We start from the raw sequence: 24,946 nt of genomic DNA, 5'->3' as shown, positions 1-24,946 counted from the left end.
CAATGCTGAGTTCAAGATAGCTCCGAAAGCGAGTGTGCGTTTTATTTAATTTTTTTTTAAGCTACACATATTCATTATGTACACTTTTGGATAACCCAACAAGGTTCGAGATAATGTACAAGGTGCGGTTGGCAGCTGCAGAGGGTCACAATTCCCTTGCGTATCACAAGATTTCCTTGGCAATTCTTTGGATCAAGACTCTCTTTTGTACACGATATCCAGAATATCATGCTAGATCTGACAGCAGTGTCGATATTTTTGCCAAGTCACTCTTCGGATGATCGTCCCCGTCATCACCGACACTGGAAACTGTCTCTTCCGACGTCAGCAGATACTTTTGGTGGGTAATCACGAGCGAGTATTCGTTTCTCAATCGTCAATGACTAGATGATTCATTCTGGAAGGGGAAAATAGAGGCCTTGAGCTTCTCGGTCTCCGGGATTCCACGCCGCGCTGTCGAGAAGAGTCGTGACTCGATGGTCCCGGGGCGAGTCACTCAGTCAGTCCTAACCGTGGGTACTGGATAAGCATGCTTGCTAAAACTCACCTGTTCGCTGGAACTCTTCGAGCACGACCGGCGAAGTTGACAACTCTACCGATACCGTGGGCAACCAACTAATGAATCGAGACCCATCGAAGTGGAAAACGTGTTGTGACGTGCCGGGTACATTCGGCGCGTCATCGTCCACATCAGGATTAGCGGCTTCTAATTTTGGGTGTTTCTTCTCGATATCGAGATGTAATCGGCATGTCGGACACGAAATGTCCTGCTCCAGCCATGAGCGTAAGCATGTCCTGCGAACGAAGAATTCTCTCTCAATACTCGACCGGTATGATGGATGTTATTCGCACGGGGTTCTATATCGGGGAAACTAAGACATCGATCGAACGGCCACTCACTCATGGAAGAGATGTCTGCACGGAAGAACTCGAGCGGAATGCATGTTTTCCCAACATATAGCGCACGGGTCGTCCAGCTGGTCGGCGGTGGCGCTCGGGTACCTACCGACGAGCAGCTGCGAAATGCGAGCGTAATGCTGGTGCTTTCCGATTCTTCGTTTCAGCTCCGTGAAGGTCGAGTGCAAGCGCATCGAAATAACAACCGATGCCATCGACAGGAAAACGTTGCCCCAGATCTGAAATCGTATATGTGTTGCATGTGGAAATCCCATGGCATAGCCGGCAGGCAAACGCTGAGGTATGGTGCTCACTACTTACCACCATATGCAAATCATGCAAGAATTCCACTCCGAGTATACTGAGCTGCAAGCCAAGCTCGAGGTAGTACGAAACTTCTGCACGTCGGTCAGATGCTGTACGTTCGGCGAAGGTTTCCCACATGTGTACGCCGTATCTGGAAGTGACATAGTCTTCGCTTTTAGAACCGCATTTCAGGAATCGAACACTCAGCTCGCGGCGTAGGGGAAGTGGGGGGGGGAGAACTCAGGCATCTTAGCCCGCCTCCCCTCGATCGAAGAGAGCATCGATAGAAATCGCCTAAAACATATTTTTGGCCCAAGGTGTCGGAGAGAGTCCGTCCCAGACCGAAAATAATCGCCGCCTCGGGGAAAAAATCCACAACGGCGAGTTCTCTGTGCGCCCGGGGAAAAAGGAAAACCGACTTCCCGACCGGATGCCCTCTCCACCTCAACGGTATCCGGCGGACTCGACGCACAGAAGACTGTGAAATAACGGGCAAATGATCCGACGAGTGCGTTTTCTGAGGAAAGCCCCTCGTCCGAGCGTTCACCGGGCATGAGGACAATACAATCTACTCGACGGGAATGTATTTCCGAATCCACAAAAAATGCAGCCTTCGACGGCTTCTTAAAAGGAAGAATTCCTCATCCTTATGGCGAAAAGGAAAAATTTCCGCCGCATGGCCGAGAGCCATGAAGCTCGTTCATCGAATGCGTATTCGACAGCAGCAGCAGCAGCTGGCATGTTGACGCGGTGCCGAATGAACCCGATTGATCGAGAAAATTCTTGATGCTGCTCCGCCGAAAACTTCTGTGGCACAAAGGTCACGACGAATGTCGCAATGAAAGCGCGGCGAGACCTTGGACCCGAACCGCGGCCGCCCAGACATTTCTGCTTCGCCTTCTGATCCGGTCGATTTCGATTTCTTTTGCTCCCCGCGAGCTTCTGGTCGTTACAGAACTCTCTGGCATACGCCGTACTTCGTTTGGAAAGATTACGAAATCTATTCGCAAAAAGGGTCGACGAGGGAGAAGCCGATTCCATGTAATGAATATCCGAGCCATGACATTTTCTGTGTTTGTACGAAAGAAGATCCGATAGCGTAATCCACTCACCTAACGAAGGCATAGGCGACTTTGACAGAGATCAAGAAGACCTCGGCGTCGACCAGCAGAAAGTAGTTGAAACCCTTATTCCTCGCGTGGTTGTAAGCGGCAACGTGCAGGAATCCGCAGGCCGTGAGCAAGCCCAACAAGAGAGCCACGATTCGAACGTGAGTACCTCGAGGCAGCTGTGTTGGCACCGAGATCTAGTTTGAATCGAACGGGCTTAGTTTCTCGCGCCAGAGTAAAGCGATAAGGAATCGCCACCGACGTCACAAAAGCGTTGCGTCTCCATGAGCGACATGGAATGACAATAAGATGTTCGATCGCCATAAAAAAGAATGACTTACATAATCGAATCTGTCCTGACAGAGCTGCGTCAGCAAATGGAGGAATCCCAGGAGACTGAACCAAGCTCCCCAGCTGACGATCGCTTCCGCCTGGGAGACGTTCAGAACGCCGAAGACGAATATGAACTTATAGAATACGAAGTTCCACAGCCGATCCTTGCCCAGGCTGTCATCGTGTAGCCTCAATTCACCAAAGACCATCTGTTGTAACAGGCAACCGAGGAGTTTTAAGAGCACGTCGCACATCGAGATGAATGTCTGAAATCAAAATCAACCTTGTCAGAAATAGCAGGCAAGCTCATTATTCTCTCTAGTTCTCGCGAGCCGGAAACAGGTGGAGCCATGGCGTGTTTTTTTTTCTAATCCCTCCCCCCTGTTGAGAAGTAGAAATGTATCACTGACTGAGTTACTCTGTCGGTCAACGCTTTCATGAGCCCGAATCATTCCGGCTCCACTACAACTCGATCGGCGCCGTTTTCATCCACCCATTTGTAATTGATTCCATTTTCTTCTTGGAGTCAATGGATGGAGACGAAAACAATAATCGGAGTCAAGTTCTCCGAACGACCGTCAGCTCGGATGTCCTCCGGCGGGAGACGTCGCTGCCCTTACTGAGACTCAATGGAATTTCGTTGTCCCCGGCGGTCTTCATTGAAAACATCCGGAGCCGGGCAAGCGATACCAATATGCGTTCGGCTTTGACGTCAACGCCAACATCTTTCGCCGATGCTCTCTCTTCTCGAGGCTCTTATCGAGCGCGCTATCAGACCGTGGGTTGAACACTCTTTCACTTTCTCTCGGGAAGGGTCCCTCACTCGCACCGAGATTAATGGGACTGTTCCGTCGAGATTGAATCACGACAGATCGGACAATCTGGAAGACTTCCAAATGTCCATAACCTGCGCAGCGCTCCATCCTCCGTGTATCCATTGAGTTTGGATTCGATTCTTAATCCGTGAGCGAAGCGGACAGACTCTGTCCGCCGGACCCTTGATTTCAGTCTCAAGACCGTGACATCGACGCCAACTCGGAAAACAACCGAATAGAGACGGCAAGAAATATCGTGTTCCCCAAAAAAGCCAACAAATAAATTAGACGTTGCCACCGTGTCATGTCCATGGAGCGAAACAGAATCGATTGTTTCCTTTCATTTCCTCAAATAAGCGATGTCATTAGAATTTCCGATCTACAGAAGAAGGACATCAAGCGACCGAGCGAAAGGAAGAGCGAACAAGCTGATGGATGATAGGGAGACCGGCCGACCAGCAGATCGACCGACCGATCGACGAAGATGACAAAGCTCCAGCACGTACGCAAGCAAACACACCAATGGTTATAGCCCCGGATATCTACGGAAGAGTCACGAACTCCAGAAGAAATCTTCAATCTTCCCTCTGCAGAGTTTCTGGTTCGAGCCGAGGTTTATTTCCCCATCATTGCGCAAGTTTCCAGCCGCCGGTCGCCGAAGAGACAAGAATCACGTATTTTCCCCGCACTCGGATAGAGCTGACGATGGACATGAAAAAATGAGATACGGCGGCTGGAAGGGAATCGAGCTGCGAGCAACTTTCGCAGGACAGCGTCCACTACCAAAAGTATCAGGTCGACCTTGACGCTCCGGTACAAGAATTCTGAGCCATTTATGTGCACCGAGTAGCGATCGATCAGCTCCTGGAGACTTTTCGGAATTCATTCGGGTTTCGAGCGATGACGGCGCCGGCCGCGACGTCGACAACGACGACGAGAAGAATTGTCTTCTCACTTGGCTGCGTACCTTAATAAGCACTCGGTCACACCCGAACTGCACTTCGCCGCAGAAAATATCTTGGATAAAGATAAAACGTTGGAGAGATTTGATTGTCTGCGAAGCTTCGTGCACGACCTTCGTACGGAAGGCGTACCGCAAAACGCTCCGATCTGATGTAGACTACGTCCCGTCATAGGATTGGATCAGATGGAACACACAGCGCGATGACGAATCCGTCCGTATTGTCAAACTGCTAAGTAAGTGGATCACACCTCCTCGCACAGACTCCCACTCGCATCCGTCCGACGGCGATCTCAGAGCGGTGTTTCGAGCGCGCTCTCAATTTTTTTTCTCACGGAACACATGCTCATTGTGGAACAGTGCGCGCAAACGGCCACAGGGTCGCGCGCGTACCAATAAAACGCAACCTACCTCGAACAAGAGCACGAACATGACACACCAGAACGTCGGGAGACTCAAAAGGGTGAGAACACCGTAGAAAATAGTACTTAGCACATTCCACACCGCTAACATGGTTGCGAACCGTCGTCGAAGACGCCCGCGGCACACAATGTGAATCGATAGATCTCTGGAAGTCTAGGAGTGGCGGCGGCGCGGCGCCGACTACTTCTTCGAGAGACCGTCGTTGACGAGCAACCAATACGTTATCACTGAATCCTCTCGGGCGATACCGCGGACTTCCACTGTAGTTACCGAGTTGGCGAGATCCAAACGGAGGACAATCTCGCTGAGATGCGAGAGGAACGTTTGGATCATCCGCGTTCAACGCTTTGCATCGGTCTCCCGGTCCGACCGACCGACCGTCTCACTGACTGACTAGCGAGCTGCGCTTCTCAGCACTGGAAGGCTGACGGTTGCTGCTGGCGCGGCCGCGACGACAGGGAGCAAGCGAGCCCGAATCGAAAAAGAGAGAAGGATCGGCCGTGAGGGAGGATTGTTGTTGTGTAACACCGCAGCCACCAGCGAAGGCTCGGACTGCGGGGCCACCGGTCATTGCTGTTATTGTTGTTGTTGCTGCTAGCTTGCCATTATGCTGCCGGCTATATATGCTCGACAGCGGATGCTTAGATGGGAAGCAGTACGGGCACCCGCCTCGCCGCCGCGCACAACCAATTCTGGAAGAGCGTGGATGCCCATGGCACAGAATCGCCAGGAAGGACGTTCTGAACACGTTTATGTGATGGGTGGCACCAAGCCCCACGCTCGAGTAATTCAACTCTCTCGAGAGACTCTCGGTCCGGCATCCGGTGATTCTCCCCGATCCCGACGTGTCGCCCTACGGGTGGCTCAGCGTGCGGTGCATCGATGCTGGGCCGTCGATGACCGCGTGAGTGGATAGAGTTGACTGAACTCGCGAATTCCGCACCCGCTCTGTCCAGAGACTGGTTCTTGTGAATTCTTCGATTCTGCGCTCATAACTGTAAATCCATGTCATCGTCTCCGACGAACATCCGACAGAGGCTTGTCAGTTGGATTGATTTCTGTCCGAATTCGAAACGCTTTTCAATCCATTCCGTTCATCCGGTTGACTGACTGACTGACAGTCTGGCAGGCTGGCTTACTGACTGACTGACTCAACGACCTGAACTGATTACGGGACATTTCAACGAGACGGTGCACTGACGGAAGACCCATTATCTCTGGAACGGGTTTCCCCGACGATCTCCAATAACGAGGCCTCTGCGCTCTCGACGATGAGTCATAGCGCGATCATTCGACGCCGGATCGCACATCCCGCACCCTGAGCGAGTAGTGAGTGAACTCTTTCCCTCGGCAGATGCCGTTTTCTCAGGGAATGGGTAATTAGCATTTGCAACACTGATTGTATTGCTGCATCTCGGAGAAGCGTAAGGAACCTGGAAATTCTAACCTGTTCCAGCGTCGTATTCCTCGTCACTTAATTGCGTTAGATGATGATGATGCTCCGTAGAGAAGGTGAAGATCCTCTCTGATAGAATGATCGTGACTGGTGTACGTACATCGTAGTCTCGAAAGGAATTCCTCACGGATGAAAACAGGGACTGACGGGGTAGCTTCTCTTTGAGTAAATCCGCTCATGACAGATTCACCTTCGGGCCGAGCTACTTATAAACGGATTCAACACGTGCTTTCATCGCCGCCCCTCGGATTCTCTTGTTTCGACCCCGATACGACCTATTTGTGCCGAAGGCCAACAGAAAACTTGCTCTGGTCGAATATCGCCAATGAACGGGAGCCTTTGGACTTAGTTACTGTTCGCATATCAGAAGGGAGCGGTGCTGCCTCAAGTCTCACTTACCCACCGAATGCTCGTGGCGGGCCGTCATCGAACCATCTGCCGATCGGCTACGCAGCTTTTTCTGGGCGCAATTCCCGAAAGAATCGAAATCCCAACGCGATTTTGTTGGCCCCCGATATGAGAGCGGATCTAAGGCTAGATCGATATGCTTATCGCTACTGCGCGCAACCTTTGAGCGATTCCAAACACCAGGCGATTATGTCCATAATAGTTTCAAGTACTATCGTCACGATTCACGATCGCTCCACTTCTATTCCGTATCAGAAAAGTAATTTTCTGTCGGTGCGTTGCAGTATCTGGAAGTCTTGCGCAACATTCGCACAGATGCCGCCCGGGGCACTGAAGAGTTTCAGCAAGTTCATCAGAAAATACAACTTTCGTATCCAGAACCCAAGTCTTGAGGTAATTTCGGCTTTCGGTCCATTCGCATAATAGGTTTTGCAACAGGTCAGACTATCGTCTACTTCGAGGGGAACTTCAGTGCTAGAATTTAGTCGGTGAATCCGTTCTATCTCGAAAGGTCTGAGTCATCGGAACAGATCGAACTTCTCGACTTCTGATCCCTGAGCAATATAATCGTTAAGCGGAACTTTTCATGTTCCGCTAGCGAATGGCGAATGACACCGTGACAACAAAACTGCCATGCTTGGATGGGCTCACTGAACTGCGACGCCGGTCAACCATAATCCGACGTCAAATCGAGAATCCTGCTCGAGCTCCCGCATATCGGACAAGGAGGGAATGACCTCCTCGGACGCTGTGCGATCTAGCTAACACGGTGTAGAGATTCTCGCGCGACCATCCCGGTGCGGAGAAGCCTTCCTCCAGAGCAGAAAAGGGCATATAAGGGCTCATCCGCCTCGCTGGGGACAGAATCCGGCCTTATGCTTTCCGGTGTTCTCACCGTCCTTCGTTCGAGCCGAAAAATGAGTGCTTGGGATGATCTGAATCGGGGTCCCAAGCCTCCCTAATGATCCTATCAGTTGAACTCCCTCGAATTTCGGCCAAAAAAAAACCCGGAAGGCAGAGCTCGTTCATTCGCGAGCCCCAATGTGGGAGAGAAAATTGTCGCCCGAGAGCTCTCTCGAGCCAGGAGCTGTCGTCGAAAGAGATGTCTCACGTCGACGATATGCAAACAACGGCAGTGACTTCTTGCTTCGAGAATTCCACGCGGTTCAGCGGCACCGCTGAGTCGGATTCCAGCCATCGGAAACCCGAAGATCTTCCATGCTCTGCTCGTATATCGCTTTCGGATGGAATATCAGCAAGTCATAAAGTTTATTGCAGTGGGTGTGACTCAGAAAGTACATCCGTCACGAGACTTCGCGCACTGTCATTCTGAAGGATCGTATGGGACTCGGATGGTGTCTGATTGTCGTCGTTCACCAGTACAGGTCCCCCCTGGGTGGAGCCATTGGATTTGTCTCCCGCACGTGACAATCACCACAGAAAGGCTTAAGACAAGGAGAGGGCTCAATCGAGACCAGAGACCGGTATTTCCCAATCGATTGACACTAGTCGCTTCGGACGCTCGGGCAAAAGGCACCGCCAACAGATATTGGAGCGTGCCATCAATAGAGCAGCAGTCCTCCTAATATCAAATTATTATTGGACAGTATCGAGCAACGAAACATGGAAGTGAAATAATTGGTGGAACGAAACATGGAATTGAAACCCTTGAAACGCAATAAGCTCGGGTGGAGGACAAAGAACTCCGATTCCGTCTTGATTGAGATGTAATGAAGGTCGGACTTGAGTGAAGGCCGCGGCTATTCGTCCAACTCGCCACCACTAATCAGCCGGTGCAGCATATGAAGCTTGCGGCGCCCATTCGCTCCAGAAATTGATATTGATTGAGTTCCGCGACGTGTAGGTGTTTCTTCCTCAAATCGGTGCGACTTCCCAAGCCATCCAGACGGAGCGAGCAGCCCAATCGCCGAACTTTGATCAAATATACATACATACATACATCGCTGTTCCTCGCTCCTCCCGATTCTGGACAGGAAGTATACTCGTCAGACAACTCGTTAGCAGAACACAGAAACGCAGGCGACTTCATGAAGGCGTAGACGTACCAAACAAGAAAAACAATTCACAGAGGAACCCACTCCCATTCGAGGAAGAGATTCGACAGCCTATTATTCATCGTTACGCTTCGGAGTATATTGCTGCTAATAATGGCTGCTCCAAGACGAGGAATATTGAGCCTCATCAATGCTTGCAAGAGGTGGCTGAGACGACATTTCCTGGATAAGGAGGCGCGGAACGCTCTCCGACCCTTCCGCGAGGTGCTCACCCGGAGAAGGTCCGCGCGTGGCGTGGACACTGTCGATCGTAGCGGCAAATCAGAAATTTGTGGATACTGATGTTACGCCTTTTTGCGTCACCGAATATCAATACGGAACGAGCCGCGGACGCTTTTTGGACTTCCCTTGCAGATGAGGGTTCGAGTCGACACTTCCCGGCCTTAGCTGATATGCTCGTTCTTCGGCACGAAGGAAGTACTTCTGGCAGAAGCCCTCTTGTGAGGGAGGATTTACCGGGGATTACTCTGCGGGGTTGCGGAAGTCTAGGGAAGCTCACAAAATTTTCTGGAAGTCTCACTCTTGACAAGGAGCTTCATCGAGCGTAGGGGGTCTGAACCAATCCGTCTATTTCGGGATCAACATCTATTTTTCGTTGGGTACTCACATCGATATGAGAACAGATCCACGCAAAACCTTGAGCAATCCATATGATAAAGACCTCCATCTCCCCTCCGGGATAAGGTCACCTGGAAGGACAAGACAAAAAGTAGAAATCACGCACCTCGGGCTAGGATACAACACGGTCTCGCGATAGGCCACAGAAGTAGCGTCAGTCAATGCATCAAAACCATCTACATTAGACCAGTCCGGACGGTGTCGAGCGAAGCCTAACTCTCTACTTCGAGTTTGCGATGGGCTTCCCGATAAATCATCGAGATGCCTCCCACGTCGGAAAGTGTGTATATATGTGTATTAATCCGCGAAAGGGATTCTCGATATGCTGGCACAACTACCATGTCAAGTGACTCCCCGGCGGCTCAGAATCCCGCAAATCTATGGGCTTAAAGCGGTGTATTTTATCTTGGAGATATGTACCTCCAATCTCGCGCAAGCGGTGACAAAGCGTTTGCAAGGTTTGTTTGGAGGAGTCGGATAGCTTTTTCTGTATGTATCCTATCATGGATTTAGAAGACATTGAATGACCAGAAACCTGCTGTCCCTTCCACAATTGTTTGATCATATATCAAGGCCTCGATACTCCAGAAACACGAGGCCGAACAGTTTGATTTGCGGCGCGAACAAACGGAACCGAAATTCCGTGTGATCTATAAGGGAAGCTCTCTTTTCCTTCCAGCTGCTCCTAAACCGGAAACTTAATGAAAATCTGAGGCATATACTTTTTCCGAAAGATGTCATTGAACCAGCAGACTTGACCTTGAACGGGGAACGATGCGAAATTCGGATAGAAGTATCGGAAGGACGCGTTTTTCTGTAAAACCCTCGTCTTATCGTCGATTACGATCGAGAAGACATCTTAAAAGCATCAGTTCGGGGTAGATGAAAGACAGCTGACAAGTCTTAACCGGGGATCCGGAGACGCTCCTGCTCCGGCGATCCGAATATTCATATATCGGAACTGAAACGTTGACCTTTCGCCCGGCTCATATTCAACAAAGTTAACGGGTTTCACCGAACTAAAGTGGTCAGTGCTCCACTCCAATTGATCAGAATGAGGAAAATCCGAACCAATCATCTGAGAATAGCTGAATGGGAACCCAGAACCAGCAAACGGCTTCCTTAGTACTAATTCGCGATGAGGAAAAGTTTACAGTCCGCCTCGATGCGAACTTTTGAATATTGAATTATGTGGGGCGCTTCGTGACTCCGCTCTATTCAAGATGGAAATTTAACGGCGCGGCGCGCTGCTTCTCCCGACTTGAAGACCATTTGTTGAAATCCCTCTCATTCCTGAAGGCAACGCGCTCATAAACGCGAGAAAATCACTCGCCTCGGAGAATGTCCAGGATACATGTTATATGTTCTATATGCCGTGAATTTAGACGAGCGCCCCGAAGAGCGACTCCTCATGAGCGGGCAGGGCCGGTCGAACTTCGTCTCGAACTCTAAGGAAAGACATTCGAGATGGAACTTGGTCGACTTAACTCATGAGGATGCAACCATGGAGGGCTTCGGAGACGGCATCGGGGGTGCCCGTTCGACAAAATATCCAAGGTATAACAAACTCCCCCTCCCACCTGATAGAATCACAGCGACCTGCTTCTCAGCGCGGAAATCATGGAACAGATCGGAGCAAAGGGCCAGAGGCAATGAAGCAGGAGAGTCATTGTTACTCCCGAGAGTAGGACGCATCTTGAGTTCAAGCACTCGTGGGATTGCTCTCGTTTACGGATCACAGTGAACTCTAGCTTGACTTTCTCTAATTCGACTTCCATCTCCGTGAAAAACTCAATCAGGTTTCTGAGAATCTATGCTCTTTTCTCTCCGCCTCGCGGTGCAAAGTACGGATGGCAAAAAATTGACGAGTGGTGCGAAACTGATATACTCCGTCCAAGATTGATTATCAATTTTTTTATCAATTTTAGCATGTGTCACAGAGGAGTGAGGCCTCGACGTGTTTCTTTCTCGATGGATGTTGTGCTCTGTGGATTAAGCAACAGGCAGCCATCCATGAGAATTATCCAATCGCATTGATATCGTTCACGCGACAAACAGCAGCTAAAATTCGATCGCAAACAGGCTCTCTTCGAGATATGGCCTAAGATTGGGTCAGAGCAGCACATCGCATTCTCTTCGACGAGGCACCGTCCTCTTCTGCGGGACTCTGCAATGGAGTTGAGCTAGGAGGCGGATAACTCGGATCAGTCCATTGTCCCTCATTCGCGGCCCGCTTCGGCGACTTGGGTAGTCGACGGAACGATCTGTCAAACTCTCCACTCAGAAATCTGTCAGGCAGAAGCCTCGAATAAGACTAACCAGATTGCAACGGGTGTAAGATGGATATTTAGCCGCCTTCACACACGAGATGTCGCTCAGCTGAGATCTTCACGAGACCGACGTCGACGTGCGCTCGTGAAGTCATCACTCATCGCTGATCAGCAGTAAAAACACTCCGGGATACCCGCATCTAAAATTCAGAGAACCAAAGCGTGTTCCCATGTTAGCAAATCCGAAACTCCTCCCTTATGAGTGAGAAGTATCACAGAGGATAACAGCCTATCGGCTGCTGCTAAGATTCTGTACAAATTGCCGTACGGGCATAAAGGGAGAGACAGTGATCTGATTGCATCCAGAATTATCGCTTCTCAGTCCCTGTAAAGGCCGGCTCCCAGCGGAGCATAGTGTTTGTTCATTGGTTATCCGATTGAGCAGAGGAATGAATCGGGACATCGAGGTTCGAATTCCTTCGTTTTCTGTCACTTTCTCGACGACGATTCTCGAGCAACTTTCGCATTGGCATTGATCCGGGAACGACCTTCTCGTAACGAAAGGTTCTATTTCGTTTGAATTAATGCATCGGCTGTCCATTGTTCACCGATGTTACGATACCAGCTAGCGATGAACAATTCCACGGTGGAATAGAAGCACTAAATATTCATTGATGCATAATGACTAATTATATTAGAGACGATACCTTAAAGCGGCGATGTCCTCGACCGCCCGGGTCATCCGCTCTTCGCTCGATCGGAGAAATGGGCCGGTTTCAGGATTCAATATTTAATTATTGTATCGACTACTGTCCGGAGGAAACACTTGGCGGTCCGGTTTTTTTTCCGCCTTTCGCCATAAGAATGTCCGCTCAAGCAGCGTCTCTACTGAATATTGATTCAGCAATTTGATTTTCCGACTATCACGCCGAGAAGCGCCGGATCGAGTACCCGAAAATGCAAATTGCCCAAGTGTTGAATGGAATCCTCAAATTATTCTGTGGCGCTCGACGGAATGAGTCTTCAGAGGTCTCTTTGGCTGTGACTCGCGATCCCGAACCGCGGTTGGCTTCGGGTGACCGCCGGCGCTGCCGCCGCCGCCCTCGACTAAGTACTGGGGGCGAAGTTCTTCCATTCTTTCAGAAAATGTTTTTAGTTTTCTGAGGTCAGCCAGTACCATCCGCCAGTCGTAGAAAATTCAAGGCGAACATCAACACCACAGTCAACTGCAGTGACTGAGACTCGACTCGCGGGTAAATACGGTAGCGGCTATTTCGTTTCGCCCGTCCACGAGCGATCATGCGTGATGTTCTCAGTAGCTTTCTTTGAACGCGGCCGTCGGCGAGTCCGGTGACGGAAGACCTCCCATCGGCTTCGGCTGAGAACGTCTTGTCGCGACGTGAATCAAAGTTCCGTTATCAAAGAGCTCTGCTGTCCGGTCGGGAAAGCTATCTGGAAATGAGCGCGAACCTCTAGACATCGACTCTATTGCAGACGCACTCCGTGAGTCACTCGCCCAAAGACGAACAGCTCGACGCACTTGTGCTCCCATTGGCGCATAGATAATTCGGGTTGATAACGAGAGGAACCATCCGTAGGCTCCCCTCCTCCTCCTCTGGCAGGCATCATTGGCCCTTCCTTTCGTATTCGTTGGTCGGCGTAGAGCGCATACGTCGCTCGAATGTCGGATCTCACAGCCGATCAGCACGATCAGTGAACATCATCCCCGATAATTCTCATGATATATGCGAGCGCGAGCATGATGAATAAAGTTCCGAGAGAGTTGGAGGAATATTTTATGTAAATGTTAAGAAACATAACACCCGTAGCATCGGCGGTCATTTCGCGTTGGGACCTCTTGCGATGTCAAGCTCTTCTCTAGCTGAGCGTTCCTCGATAGAAGTGATGAGAATAATTTCGGATATCTTTCGTGAGAAACATGGTCGATCGCTGGAGGAGTTCGCGCACAAGCTTCGAGACCGAGGTCACAAAATGACACTTTGTCTTCCCTTTGATATTTGTGATGAGCTCGGAGTCTTCGGGAGGAAAATCCGGGGATTACAATGTTCCATTCCCCCGCGGAGCTACCAGGGATGCGAGAGCACCGAAATCTGCTTCCGAGAGTCTGTACAGGCGCGCTTCTAGTGCTCGCAGCGGGGGATGCTGCGTCGAAAAGAATGACTCGAATTCTCGTGCCGTTGACCGATCGAGTCGAATATGGAAGCCCTCGAGCTCGCGCATGTACGCTTTGGAAAGCTCGTGCGGTGTTACCCGGCGATCGTCTGTCCGCTTTGTCGACCGCGGAATATTTACTAGGGCGAGAAACAAATGTGCTCGACGCGTGCCGCTCAAACGAATGGAAACTTGAGTTCTCAGAATTACCGTGAGCGCTCCGTGGCCCCATTCAGAGGAAGGCTCCCTGCCGCCAGGGTCACTTTGCAGGAAAAAAGGCCTTGCGTTCAGCAAGGTATAAGTTCGGGAAGAACAACCCTTTTCAGTGAATCCTGGTCTTCACTAGAATCCGAAATTCCGCGCCGTCTCTCGGATCCGGCTCAACACACGGGTACGCGCTGTCTACGCACACCACGCGTATGTGTTGTATCATCGAAACCAGTCCCTCACAGAAATTGAATGAAGTTACGTCTGGCTTACCAGTGTGCGCTTTAGCAATTCACAATAATTAATCCCGAACCGAGCACGGTCGATAATCCCGAGGAGCCCGCAGTGGATGCACTCCGTCTCGAGGAACTCGTCGAGAATGAAAGGTGGAACGGTGAGAGTTTTTTCGGAAAACGCAGCCTTTCAAACACGAATACAGAACAGAATCAGGCGTTCCGCTGGCGCCAACTCTCCCATCTAATGCTAGTTGCCCCCTTCGTTGGTCAAACGAGGCAAGTGGCATTGGCGCGAGCGCCCTCTACCGACGACCGTGTCAGTCCGAACCAAGAACAGCTTCTGCAGGGCTAGGGATCCCGCTGTCAAACAGGCTCGCGAATTGTACACAATGTAGGCTACTTGTACAAGTATATCGATATACGAGTCCATCCGTCCTCTCGCGAGCGTTCTACGCGGAAGTGAAATTGACCGTAGAGTGATTCCCAAAATCGGCACACAGCTTGACGGCTTAGCATTTTACTCTGCTGAATGCGAAGTCGCTCTCGGTCTTCTGCCGGGTCCGAGTGATCGCCAATCTGGTGGTTTAAATCTGGAGTGACCTCCCCGTCGGCACAGAAGGATGTCTCGGGGTACGGCCTGTAGTTTTACGGTAATCCTTCCATATCCGTCTGCTACAGATATTCAAAAGAAATGAGAGACGATCTGGATTTCCCCAGCGCTGTCCTCTGTCCTCGAGCTCGGCCAGCACGACGTTCGATCGAACCTACAGAAGAAGCTTCGACGCGAAAACAGAAGACAAGGAGGATTGGCAACATGAGATTCCGATTTCTCCGGAGATGATTCGGGATAAATTATCCGTTCCATATCCGAGAAGCCAGCTCACTTTCGGCATCGGGAACCGTCACCATCATTACGTCTTGATCGCGATCCAGAGGCTTCCAGGCTGATTCATGTCAGGCGAGCGACCGATCAACAGCCTTCTCCTTTCTCTGATTTGTGTTTTTCGCACGCAAAATTATCGATCCCACAACCCACATACGCCAACCTCAGCGGCGCCAATCAGCCAAGCCACGAAAATTAAACTCCAGCACTCGGATCGTTGTGTACGTGCCTCAGCGAGCTTTTGTTCGGAGCGAAAACATCCGCCGAACGCGCCTCCCAGTCAAGAATCGCAGTCAATCCTGAAGCGCAGTCACCAAAATCTCTGATCTTGACCTTCCGTATTTTGGAAACTTCCTGTCAATGTGCCTCAGAATTCTACGAAGTGATCTGTTGACGGCGCAGGCTCAACGCTCCCGTCGCGGGGATCGAAGTAATCCCATCGTTTTCGGTCAGGATACTTTTTTCCATCCAATTCTTTATGGATAGCAGGTCGCCGATCAGGCTGGGGATCCTCTTCGGGAAGGGCAGAAGAGGAAAACTCCCAGGACGACAGGAGTCATACTTCAAGAACGCTCATGGAAAACGTTCCGTGGTCTCAGATCTCTGGCTTCTATCTCGCCATACCCAGGATCCATTCACTTTTTGCGTTTCGAAGACGCGCACGCGAATCGGCATGGAAATCGGCGCGCGCGAATTCTTGCATGAAAAATTCGGCCAGATGGTCTCAAGGTGGAAGATAAAAATGAAATCGAGATGGGGAGAAGTTCGTCTCGGTTCCATTCTCCCCTCATGTGACCTGGCAGCCATGCCGAGGATAGACCCTCCTCCAACATTTGGCTAATTCATTCGACGAACTGTCGAGTCGTTCCTATCGGTTTCCCAAATCAAAAACTCAAAATCCACCCACATCGAGGAGCGATAAATTGATTCACAATACGTTGCCCGGTGTCTACGGGCTTCCAAGAGCAGATGTGATATCGATGACCGAGGAGCAACGATAAATCAGCGATAGGAGTTCGAAACCTGGCGAGCCGATAACTTATCGGTGATCCTATCGCCTGAGAAACTCACGTACGCAGCTCGAACCCTCGAATAGGGCATCGCTTCCATCTGCGAAGTCGGAATTTCTCCCAGTGAAACGCGTTTCTCGTACTCGATCCGCTCCAAATCTATCGGAACGGGAGAGAAGGTTTTACATCTCGCTCCGTTCCATTTTCTCTGCTGACCCCAGTCCGTCGTGGCACGACGCGGCTCCGGGGCCTGCAACTCGAGCCTGAGGTACCGAACTCCGATTGGTAAGGGTTCGGGGAATCTGCGTTGAACCTGACGATGAGTGTTGTAACCGCCACGGAATGCTCCGTCGACCCCCAGAGGAGGAAGTCGGCAACCGGCTTGGGATCGGCGGCCTCCCTACCGGAACGGTGTGGCGCCGGCACCAAAAAGGCCATGCAAATTTCTATATGACCTTCCGCCTGCCTTGACTACTAAACTGTACTGACAGATGAGCATTTGCAGAGTGCTTTTTTCTCAGATATCAGCCGAAACAGCCCCAAGTGAGAGCCGAACGACAATCTAGAGGAAAAACAGGGTCAACATCCGAAGCCAGTCAGAGCTCAGAGCGGGAAGTTTGTGAGCATGACAAGGGCATGAATTATTTCCCCGTCAGTCAGTCGCGCTCCATAATGAGCGATTCTTCATAATCGGTAATATGTATCCCCATCGAAACAGATGAGGAAGCCTCTGAGTCGCTGGTTGAGTTTCCGAGAATTGACGAGGCTTGGAGCCCGCTCAGAGTTCAGGAGAGCGATCAGATTGAGGAGCCGGAACGAACATCTATATCGAATCATTCACTTTGTTTCAAAATGTTATATGTGATTTATTCGAATAAAATAATTCTCGTCATAACACCAGAGGTTGGTGATAAGAGATCGTGAGACAAGCTTCTCGTTTCCTGTCACTCATTACCGAGTGCATGTGTCCTTGAAATTAATAAGCTCAATGAGCTTGAATTCGCAGAAAAAGACTATGAATGCCTGTCCGATAGTTCTCCTTCGAACGGCTTACGACAGTAGGCACCCGAGTGAGTCACCACACTCATTCTGTCGAGCGTTTTCCGGAATCACATGCGGTGTTCCGCCTAATCAGGACGCTCGAGTTCGACGGACGGAGATTTCAGTATGCGGAAGTGAGTCGGCCTCCTTTTCCACCTTCCGCGAGTGAATCGTCCCGAGTACACGCATCAGATGACGCACGCTCTATGGAGCGAATAATGGCAGAGGAAGACGGGGTGCAGAAGGCTCCGCGGCATGAACTTTGATTTTGACCGGAAAAGGGATGATGGTGTTTCACTGGGAAGAAAAATGAATCAACTCGGGAGAATTCGACCGCCTGGATTAGGATCGCGCGCTCCGATCTAGGCTCCAGGACACCTTCAGCCGCAATTGATGTACTGAAATTATCCCTGAATGTTGTGCAGGACGCCTCCAGAGCGACAGCGCATTGACCATGACTCGGATAATAATTTACGGGTGCTTTCCGTCGTCCTGAAATCGCGGTCGATTTCAGCGAGACGGGACGGTCGAGCGCTGAATCCGTCGAGCTCTTTATCCGGAAAGGCTCGATGACACGAGCCCGACACCTTCCGAGAAGACTTTGGGAAGCACATGCCTTCAGCCGCTCTGTTCTGATTCGTGAAATTCGAGAAACTCATCGATCAGATCCCTCTTTTCAAAAACCACTGCCGGGTCCTCTAATATTTTACTACGAGCCATCCTGAATTCTGAATAAAGTCATACAGAAGCTCCGCTATTACCAGGGCGTCGCGTGAGCCTTAACTTGGTCTTTATCGTTGTTCCTGTCAGAGCTGCAATGTACAATGTACATATGTATTCCTCGATCCCGTCTTAATCCATTTCTTTCAGCGTCTCCCGCCACACAAGAGACTCGGGCCGGCTGTGCATATATCAACGAACAATCGTTGTGAGCGGAAGCACACTCGGAGCGAAATTCCCTGGTCGAGCGGACTTCATCTGTGACGAAGACCATTCCGAAGGCGCAAAGTCGGGTATTCCCGAGATCGCCGAGGGTTTTCTCGAACCCTGTCGAAGCGAGAAGGACTGAGTGAGGAGAACGCCGTGGCTCGGAAACTTGTGCCTCCTGAGGGCGGTCTGAGGCCAGTCGAAGGAAGGTTTGCCCCGAGTCATTCGGGGGACATGAATCCGCATTCGACAATTTCCGACACTGCGATAAGCTTGATCGAACCTATTAGAGTCTGAGCAGGGAAGGTCTTCGGTATCATTGGGCTCTCAAACGAGCCGAGGGTCCGCGTGACGTGTAAAGCGACGAATAGATGTCACGCCGACGAAGCCTTTCCACATCCCCGCGGCTTAGGATCCTGAAAAAATCACGGGCGATCGCCGAGAAGTCTTGGGCCTGAGACCACTATGCATCAGATGAGGAAGATCCCGCATAGTTTCTTAGATAATACTCGTGAGCTATTGGATCCCGGGATTGAGGAGTCTTGATGTACAGGCGGGAGGAGGATAATACCATGTCGTTCGCTCAGAGCTCGAATCCGCTATGGCTCGGGGCACGCCCCGATGCAGATATTGTTTTTCGGCCGAAAATCGCTGCCTAATTATCGGGACACGTAAATCTGCTGTGTCCTAAAAGACAATCGTATTCTCTCTTTCTCGATCTCCTCTGACGGGAGGATCGTGGTGAAATCTCATCTTTCGAATGAACAATAGCACATATCATCCAATTGCGAGATGGCGATTCATAGCGATTCATGGCGAAGATCATTTTCCCTCACCCTTCACCAACATATCAATTTTCGCAGTCGAGCCTCTAGTGGCTGAACCATTGAATGCTCGCGATGAGTTATGTTTGACCAATCTTGCCTTGCACAGAAACGCCTCTCTCCGCGACAAAAAGTCCGCGATCCCAGCCTTTGTACAACGCTAATTGAAAGTTGTTGTAGTCCGCGAGAGTCCCAACGAACTTGGTCAGCGTGGTCATGCTTGGTTCTGACATTCTCCTCGTTCATGCGGCATTCAGTCGACAATACAAAGGATGTTCACGAGTTTCACTGCGGACACGAGGCTCTCCCCGCTGGTCTCGATGTAACGAGAGGGCTCCGAGAGCCGAACGGAGCGATTTCGTCGAAAAACGGAAATTTTTCTCACCCGGGAGAGCAAGACCTGCTGTTCCATAAACTACCCGAGATCGCAATCTTGTCGGTGATCAAGTCCGAGCAGGATCCAAGTCGGGTTCGCGAGCATTGCGTCGCGTCTCATTTGACAAAGATGAATACACTCGATTTTCGGGACAAGACCTCCCCCGAAGAATGGAATCTCGCTCGTTTTCACCGAGGGTCTTTTCAAGAGAGTTTCCCCCCGTTTGCCGCTTCGGCACTCGTACCAAAGGAGCTCTCCGAGAATCTCCCACCTAATGAGTTTCCCTTTGTTCGATTGTATTGAGGAAAGGCAATGAGATCAACCTCGTAGCAGGGAGTCGGTGGTTGCTTCTATGAAGACCCATCGAAGCCGGAAACATCGCACCGCCTTACGGGAATAGATGAGGAATAAGCGATGATCGGAAGTCTACTGAGAGGATATTTATAGGCAGCGATAGCGGAGCTTCTTTGAATTTTTCCATCACTGCACGGAAACACGTGCAGTATCATCCATGACAATGTATTGTGCATCTGGGGCGGGACCTCGCGCCTCCTCCCCCGCTCTGCTCCTTTCCCATCCCCACGCATAAACGTACACCTTACGGTAGACGAGGATTCGTAGTCTCGGAAGCTCTCGCCTTCGGACTTCGTGAGACCAGGCGAGGCCTTCGCAAACTCGTTTTCCACCCTAATCTGCGCCGCGCTCAGACCTCTCGATCACGGAGAGGTTTCTAAATATGTTGCTCGTCTGATGGATTGCTCGTGGCGCGCGAGACTCTGTTTCATAAAAGGATATTCGAATTTCTAAACTGCAAGATGTCTCGGGGAGCTATGACCGTCGGTGGATCTCGACGGAGACGGCCCGAGTCCTCAGAACTCAGGACATATCTTCATCGGATTTGGAAAGCTCTTCATTCCTCCTGCGCAGATCTCGGTCCGAAACGGACTCTCGACATCAATCGTTCGTTGACACCGGAGCCAAAGGATCACCGTATACCCGCCTCTGAGTCGAGGGTCGAATCCGTATTAGTTCGGTTTCAGCGTCCGGGAGGGACGCTACCGGCTCCCCGGAAATAAGCCCTCATGACCAGAACATTCTAATCCAGGCCGCAGCGGATGGTAGATCATTCTTTTGGAAAATTGCCCAGCACGTTCGCACGGGGAATAAGCTAAACGTGGCGATCATTCTGAATGAGGGTCGGCGTCGCGGCCCTCTCAACACTCGGAACCCCACTATTCCGACTGAGATGCTCCGTACCCCTTTCTGTTTTCTCGCGATTCGTCGATCCAGCATCCACGGAGATCCATCGCGGTGGAGGTTGAAGCTCACAGGGCGAGGCCGAGCATGGAGCGATCTGGTTTCTCTCGAGCAGCGACCAATTTTTGTTCGCCCAGACAACGTATCGGAGAGTTTCCCGCGGAAGTACATGGCTACTTCGGTACCCCCTGCTTCCTGAAGTAGGCTCGAACGAGAACCTTGATTCTCATGTTATATTGACTGAGGAAGCGAGGAAGCTTAGACAGGACAGCGTAGGAAAGCAACACCACTGAAGATGATCCAAGAGCAGAATGAGCCGGTCCCTGGTAGCGCGTGGGAGCGCATTGAATCCGACTATCGAATGAGTCTTCTGCCAAGAAAGTCCTTTTAAAAAATGATTCAAAATTTTTCTTATAAAATTATAAGTCCATAATGATGGAGGAAGATTCCTCGGTCCGCCCGCGACAAGGAAACAATCAGAACGGAACGTCCGAGTTCAGTTCAATTACTTTGCTTGTCGTCTCTCTGCAAGTTCGTCGAGTAGGGCTCTGGCAAACGGAGCGTGTGTCTCTGCCGCGTTCCATGGAGTCCCTCGAACTGGGGGACTTTTATCCAGATCTTCGAAAGTTTTCCTGTCGGAACGAGCCTGCGCGGTTCGGAAGGGAACTTTCCCCTCTCCGGATAGGTCGACGCACCCCCATACGTTTGCTCCTTGTCAGAGTCAGGATCTCATGTCTCAGTGTCAGAGACTTCTCTGTTTCATCCTGTCGTAGCCCCGACCTTGCTCGTTATCGCAGAATATCGGTTGTTCGCCACATTTTAAATCTCTTGCACTGGAATGCAGTAAATGTGATACGAATCGATTCTCATCATATTGTTCTGCTTTATTAATCAGCTCGAAGGCATGCCGCGACTCTCGGGAAAAGGAGAAAACAGCTGTCCCGCAAGGATCGACGACACGTGCCCACCATTGGGCGCATACGGGTTGGCGTGGGCGGATATTCCCTTCTGCTCTCTAATCATGAATCTAGACATGCTCGGGCGTTTCATTATTCTAGTCTGCAGATGCCGTTAATGATTCCGCCTTCTGTCCCCTACTTCCGGCTCTTTACATTCTCGCCTCTGAATCGCTGTTAGCTTTGCCCACCCGCCGTCTGCGCACTACCAACTTGATATTTTATCCTAATTCCGCTGTTCAAAGATTACGACTCTCGAATCTCCTCTAAACCCCTCCCGATCCTCGCGGAAACCCAAAAGCACGAGCGAGAGATTCCGCGGGAGGGAAACGGCCGGAACGAGTACTCTACCGCGAGACTTCTCCGACGGAGGGGAGAAAACTTCGCATCTCGTAGTCGCGTGCGTCTCACTTCCGTAGGAAAAGATGTAGCGAGCTTTGCGGATCTCGAGGCTTCATCTACCCTCGCCTCCCTGACCATCCACCATTGGTGTCGTGCTCTACTCTCTCCCTCTTCCGCAACGGATCCGTTTTCGCGGCTGGACGTTCATTTTCCTGGTTCGATCACTCGTCACGGAATCGATCGACACATGCAATTCGAGCACCGGCAGAGCAGCTGAAGGAGTCACACGAGCTCGACACAGGCAAAACATCCCGAGTCTGTATCCAAAGGGTTCCCTTGCGCGGCAACTCCCGATTTGAGCTCCGAGCGTTAGCAGACTGCTCTTGGTAACAACGCCGATGGTGGCGGTGGTAAGGTTGCCACCGCTGCCACGGCCATGCTCGCCCTTTCCCCTGTTCTCCCAGCACTGGGCTCGTAGAACGACTCTCCCTGGAGTGGAGAGGGTAGGGCCACCGTCAACGGCGGCGGCCGAGCGAGCCACCGAGCAGGCAAGCAGGCCTGCGCCGTCGAGGGCACGCACACACACCCTGGCACACTCGCACACAGCCTCACACACTCACAGATTCGGACCTACAGACGGAGAGACACCCAAGCAAGCGAGTGAGCTAGCAAGCAGCCAGGCAGGCAGACAAGCGAACGAGCGAGCGAGCGAGCGACGATCGAGTTGTGCCCACCACAAACTCTAGCCCAGGTCAGTGGGAGCTCAATGTTGGCCAGCTGGCCAGCTAGCCAGCGAACCCTTGTCCAGTCAGCTGTGCCGTCAGCAGAAGCAGCAGCCACGATATCCGAAGCAAAACACTGTGGCGTTCGCTCCCCAGTGGGCTGATCATCATTTCCGTCGTCGCCGTCGTCGTCGCCTGCGTTGCCGTCGTCGTCGGTATCCCTCCCCGGGAGTCGAAGCTACTGCCCCGTTCCCGGAACCATCGCGGTTCCAACCGCGAAGCAGTGACCCTCGAGTTCGGTTCCACGACTGCGGCAACACAGCTCCCAGCCATTTCAGAATAAGTCGCAACCGAAGAAGAGTACCTACCGTCAACAGCCGCCACAGCAACAACAACAAGAGCAGCAACACAACTACAATAATAGTGGTGGGAACGGTGCGCTCTCGAAACGAGGGACGGGGCTCGCTGGAGTTGTGACCCATCTCCAGAGCGGTGGCGGCCCCAAGTTCATCTCCCGTTGGATCAGGCACAGAGTTAATTCGCGCGCGAACCCGAGAGCGAGCGAGCGCCGTTTTGATATCGCCGTCGATATAATCGCTGATGAGAGAGCCATCGGACCAGCCGCGCGAAATGAAACCGTTCATCATCGATCCTCGACGTAAGCTCATCGTTCGGGGATTGTGAGACAAACCAACAATGCCAAACGGTAAGTTCCCCCACCTTCTTCGTCCTGAAGTTTCCGAATCTTGCCACTCGGAATGAATTCTGTCATCCCGGCTCCTCCTCCTTGATGTTTTGTTTTCGGGAAGAGAGTGGAATCTCGCTCGATTAGAGCTCCCATCGTCATCTCTATCGGGACGATTAGATCCTTCCATTCGTTTTTTATAAATATATCAAATTGAATTTCATTCGCTCGTCCCAACCGCTCACACCGCGCAGTTACTAGCGATCGAGGTCCTCTCCGCGACAGAACCCAACCGCCTTCTCTGTTTCCATGCCCCAGCTTCTCCTTCAGAGCCCCCATGTCTAACCTTTTGAAATCTGCTCCCCCGTCGGCCTCCGAAAATCTTCCCCCTCTATTCACTCGCCAGACTCCTCTTCCTCATCAACTCCCAGCTGCTGACACGGACGTTATCGTCCGATATTCTACCGGATCCCTCCTGAAGTTTCGGGGACGTTCCGAGTTAGAGAAATGGTATCATGGGTAGCAGCTTCGGCTCGATTCGACTCGGATCCCCATCGCGTTCGTTTCGCGGATGGATTTCCTTGCTTCGATTTGACCTCATCCAGGGGAAGACGAGGGCTGACGATGATACTGGATGCTCATCTCCATGCTTTCATGACGAGTCCGACTCTTGGCTTTCGTCAATATTTCGCTTCATTGTCTTTGTCGCTTCTCTTCGTCTGTCTATTCGTGTTCCGTACCATCAGGAAGCTTCCGTCACGAGAGCAGAACCTCATTTTCTCAATGCTCGATTCAAACCCGGGGCCCGGAAATCCTTGCAGGGAATTGCAGAGTCTTGCCGTTGTTGTTGCCACTTCCCTGGCCTGGCTCGAACCTCTCGTCGTAGGTTGTCGAATAACGTGCGTCGTCGATGGCACGGCCCCAAGGTACGTGAATTTGCATCTGCGAAGAAATACACACACGGAGACATTAGGAACGAAAAGCAATTCACCTGCCTCCGGCCATGATTCCGGCAGTTTCGTAGCCAGGAATTTTTACGATAGGGGCGGTCAATTTTTTTTTCGGGTGGGGGGGGGCTGGATTGGACTCCGTTTGCTCCTTGAATATGGGGGGAATGTGGGAGGAGGGGAGTTGATGAGAGGAGGGGGGCGGCGGAGATTCTCGACGTCCAGCCCCCGACAGTACCTCGTAACTCTCGAGGATCGCAGAGGGATTTGCGGTCATTGGTGAGAACCGGAGAGCCTTGCGGCGCTCATGCGATGCTGCTCCATCAGCGACGAAATCGGAGTCGCTCGGGAGCCCAATTTCAATATCCTCCCCATCCGCGATAGAGAACTCCTTCGGAACAGCGTTTAGAGCACCCCGAGGTCACCTATCCTCTAGACCAAACTGGCGAATCCCTCAACAACCTGCCTAGCATTGCTTCTACGCCGATCCCGCTGGAATCGTGGCTCGACAGCGATCCTCTGATTTTGATTGATAACAATCCGATTCGTCACAGAAGCGACACCGCATAGCACTAGATTCATGAGTGCAAAGACACAATAGCGAAACCCTCCGTTCGCCCGAATAGCCGCCGGAGGTTCCGCACTAAGGTCCCGGGGGGGAAGGGGATACATTCGCGATTTTGCATAAAG

The 24,946-nt window shown here is 51.4% G+C and overlaps 1 protein-coding gene across 1 annotated transcript; it reads right to left on the bottom strand.

Moving 5' to 3' along the window:
• Positions 1 to 31: 31 nt before the first annotated feature.
• LOC100903132 (E3 ubiquitin-protein ligase AMFR) lies at positions 32 to 5,254 on the bottom strand. The gene is made up of 7 exons (XM_003744477.2): positions 4,833 to 5,254; positions 2,654 to 2,911; positions 2,316 to 2,509; positions 1,219 to 1,354; positions 901 to 1,136; positions 548 to 795; positions 32 to 397 (listed from the first exon to the last, which is right to left on the bottom strand). Exons 1-7 carry the CDS (start codon positions 4,932 to 4,934, stop codon positions 393 to 395), a joined length of 1,179 nt encoding a protein of 392 aa, XP_003744525.1. The 5' UTR covers positions 4,935 to 5,254; the 3' UTR covers positions 32 to 392.
• Between the last annotated feature and the right edge of the window lie 19,692 nt (positions 5,255 to 24,946).

The sequence above is a fragment of the Galendromus occidentalis genome, unplaced genomic scaffold (genome assembly GCF_000255335.2).
Source record: "Galendromus occidentalis unplaced genomic scaffold, Mocc_1.1 scf7180000077469, whole genome shotgun sequence".
Taxonomy (NCBI): Eukaryota; Metazoa; Arthropoda; class Arachnida; order Mesostigmata; family Phytoseiidae; genus Galendromus; species Galendromus occidentalis.
Note: the sequence above shows the minus strand (reverse complement) of the source record. Positions and strands in the feature narration are given on the sequence as shown.